The sequence below is a fragment of the Nannospalax galili genome, unplaced genomic scaffold, assembly GCF_000622305.1.
Source record: "Nannospalax galili isolate Female #2095 unplaced genomic scaffold, S.galili_v1.0 scaffold300, whole genome shotgun sequence".
In the NCBI taxonomy this organism is placed as follows: domain Eukaryota; kingdom Metazoa; phylum Chordata; class Mammalia; order Rodentia; family Spalacidae; genus Nannospalax; species Nannospalax galili.
The window spans coordinates 613921-615160 of NW_008347322.1; the positions used below are offsets into that span (position 1 = coordinate 613921).

The following is a 1240-nucleotide window of genomic DNA, read 5'->3' on the forward strand; positions in this document are numbered from 1 at the left end:
GCCCCCAGACACCCGGTTTCCCGAAGTCCCACAGGAGAATGGCCGCTGTCCACTCGGAGTTGCGGAGTGGGCAGGTCGCGCACCTGGGCAGCGCTGGCTGGTCTTCGACAGCTTCCCGAGGTCCCTTCAAAGAGCCATGGGGGGGGGGGGTTCTGGGACATCCCGGAGGGCGGGCCGCCCGCCTCGAATCTGCTTAACTCGGCCCAAGTTCCCTTTAAGGGGCCAAGAAAGCCAGCTCCGGCCAGCGCAGCGGACATTTTCCTGCTCGGCCCTGCGGCCACCCGCGTGCCTGGGCCTCCACAAAGGCCACTCTGGAGGGGCGGTGGGGTGGGGGACCCCGGCCCAGAGGCTCGCCAGGAGGACCCCAAGTCCGGGAGGACACGGAGGCCGGCAAGGGGGCGGCGCCCGGCCCACCCGCTCCCTCCAGGCCCGCGGACGCCGCCCGGCCCGGCCCCTTCGCCGCGCCCCGGGGCCAGGCATCGAGGGCGCCCGGCGCGCAGCCGAGAGACGCGGCTCCCGCGCGCTGCACGCATCGGATGGAAGAGGCACTCGCCGGGCACCCAGGCCCGGGAGGGAAGGCTGCAGGGCTGGACGCCCCGCCGGAGCCGGACTGGCCTCCACCCGCGGAAGCGCAGAGTCAGGAATAGGCGCACACAGCCGGTCCCCGCGGGCGGCACATGGGCTTGGGGGACTTTGGCCAACTTCGCGCCTCCGGGGATCGCGGCTCGGAAGGGCCAGCTGCGAAGGCCTGGGCGCGCCCCCTCCGAACCTGCCCCCGAGGCCAGCTGCCCGCGGCCAGTGCTCCAGGGCCTCCCGCGGCGGACACCTCCGCGCTCGGGTCCGACCGCCCCGCGGTGCAAATGTGGGGTTCCTCCCGCCGCGCCCCGATCCCTCACCTGGGACATCTGCGGCCGGAAGTTTATGTCCTTCATGTCGATGGAGCCGGGGGACAGGTTGTGCAGCAGTTGGCACAGGAGGACACCGTCGCGCAGCGCCTGCGCCAGGTCGAAGACCACCGCCGAGGGCCACACGACGCGGTGGTTGGGAGGCAGGACCTTGCAGTCGATGAGCCAGCGGCCGCATTGCCGCCACTGCTCCATGGCGCCCGCAGCGCCGGTGCGCTCCGCCGCTGCGGCCACTGGGCCAGCCGACTCAGGGCAGCGCTCGGGCCAAAGTGCGGCCACCTTGGGGCATCCCGCCCGCCCGCGCGGGGCTCGGCGGCCGGGGCGGGGCTTCGCTC

The 1240-nt window shown here is 73.6% G+C and overlaps 1 protein-coding gene across 2 annotated transcripts in view; it reads right to left on the minus strand.

Moving 5' to 3' along the window:
- Positions 1 to 1234, minus strand: part of Vav2 (vav guanine nucleotide exchange factor 2) — a 198058-nt gene extending 196824 nt beyond the window's left edge. For both annotated transcript variants that reach the window (XM_008843922.3, XM_008843921.3), the window contains exon 1: positions 897 to 1234. In XM_008843922.3, coding sequence (XP_008842144.1) covers positions 897 to 1100 — 204 coding nt within the window. In that variant the 5' untranslated portion in view covers positions 1101 to 1234. The remainder of the gene's footprint in view (positions 1 to 896) is intronic.
- Positions 1235 to 1240: the final 6 nt, after the last annotated feature.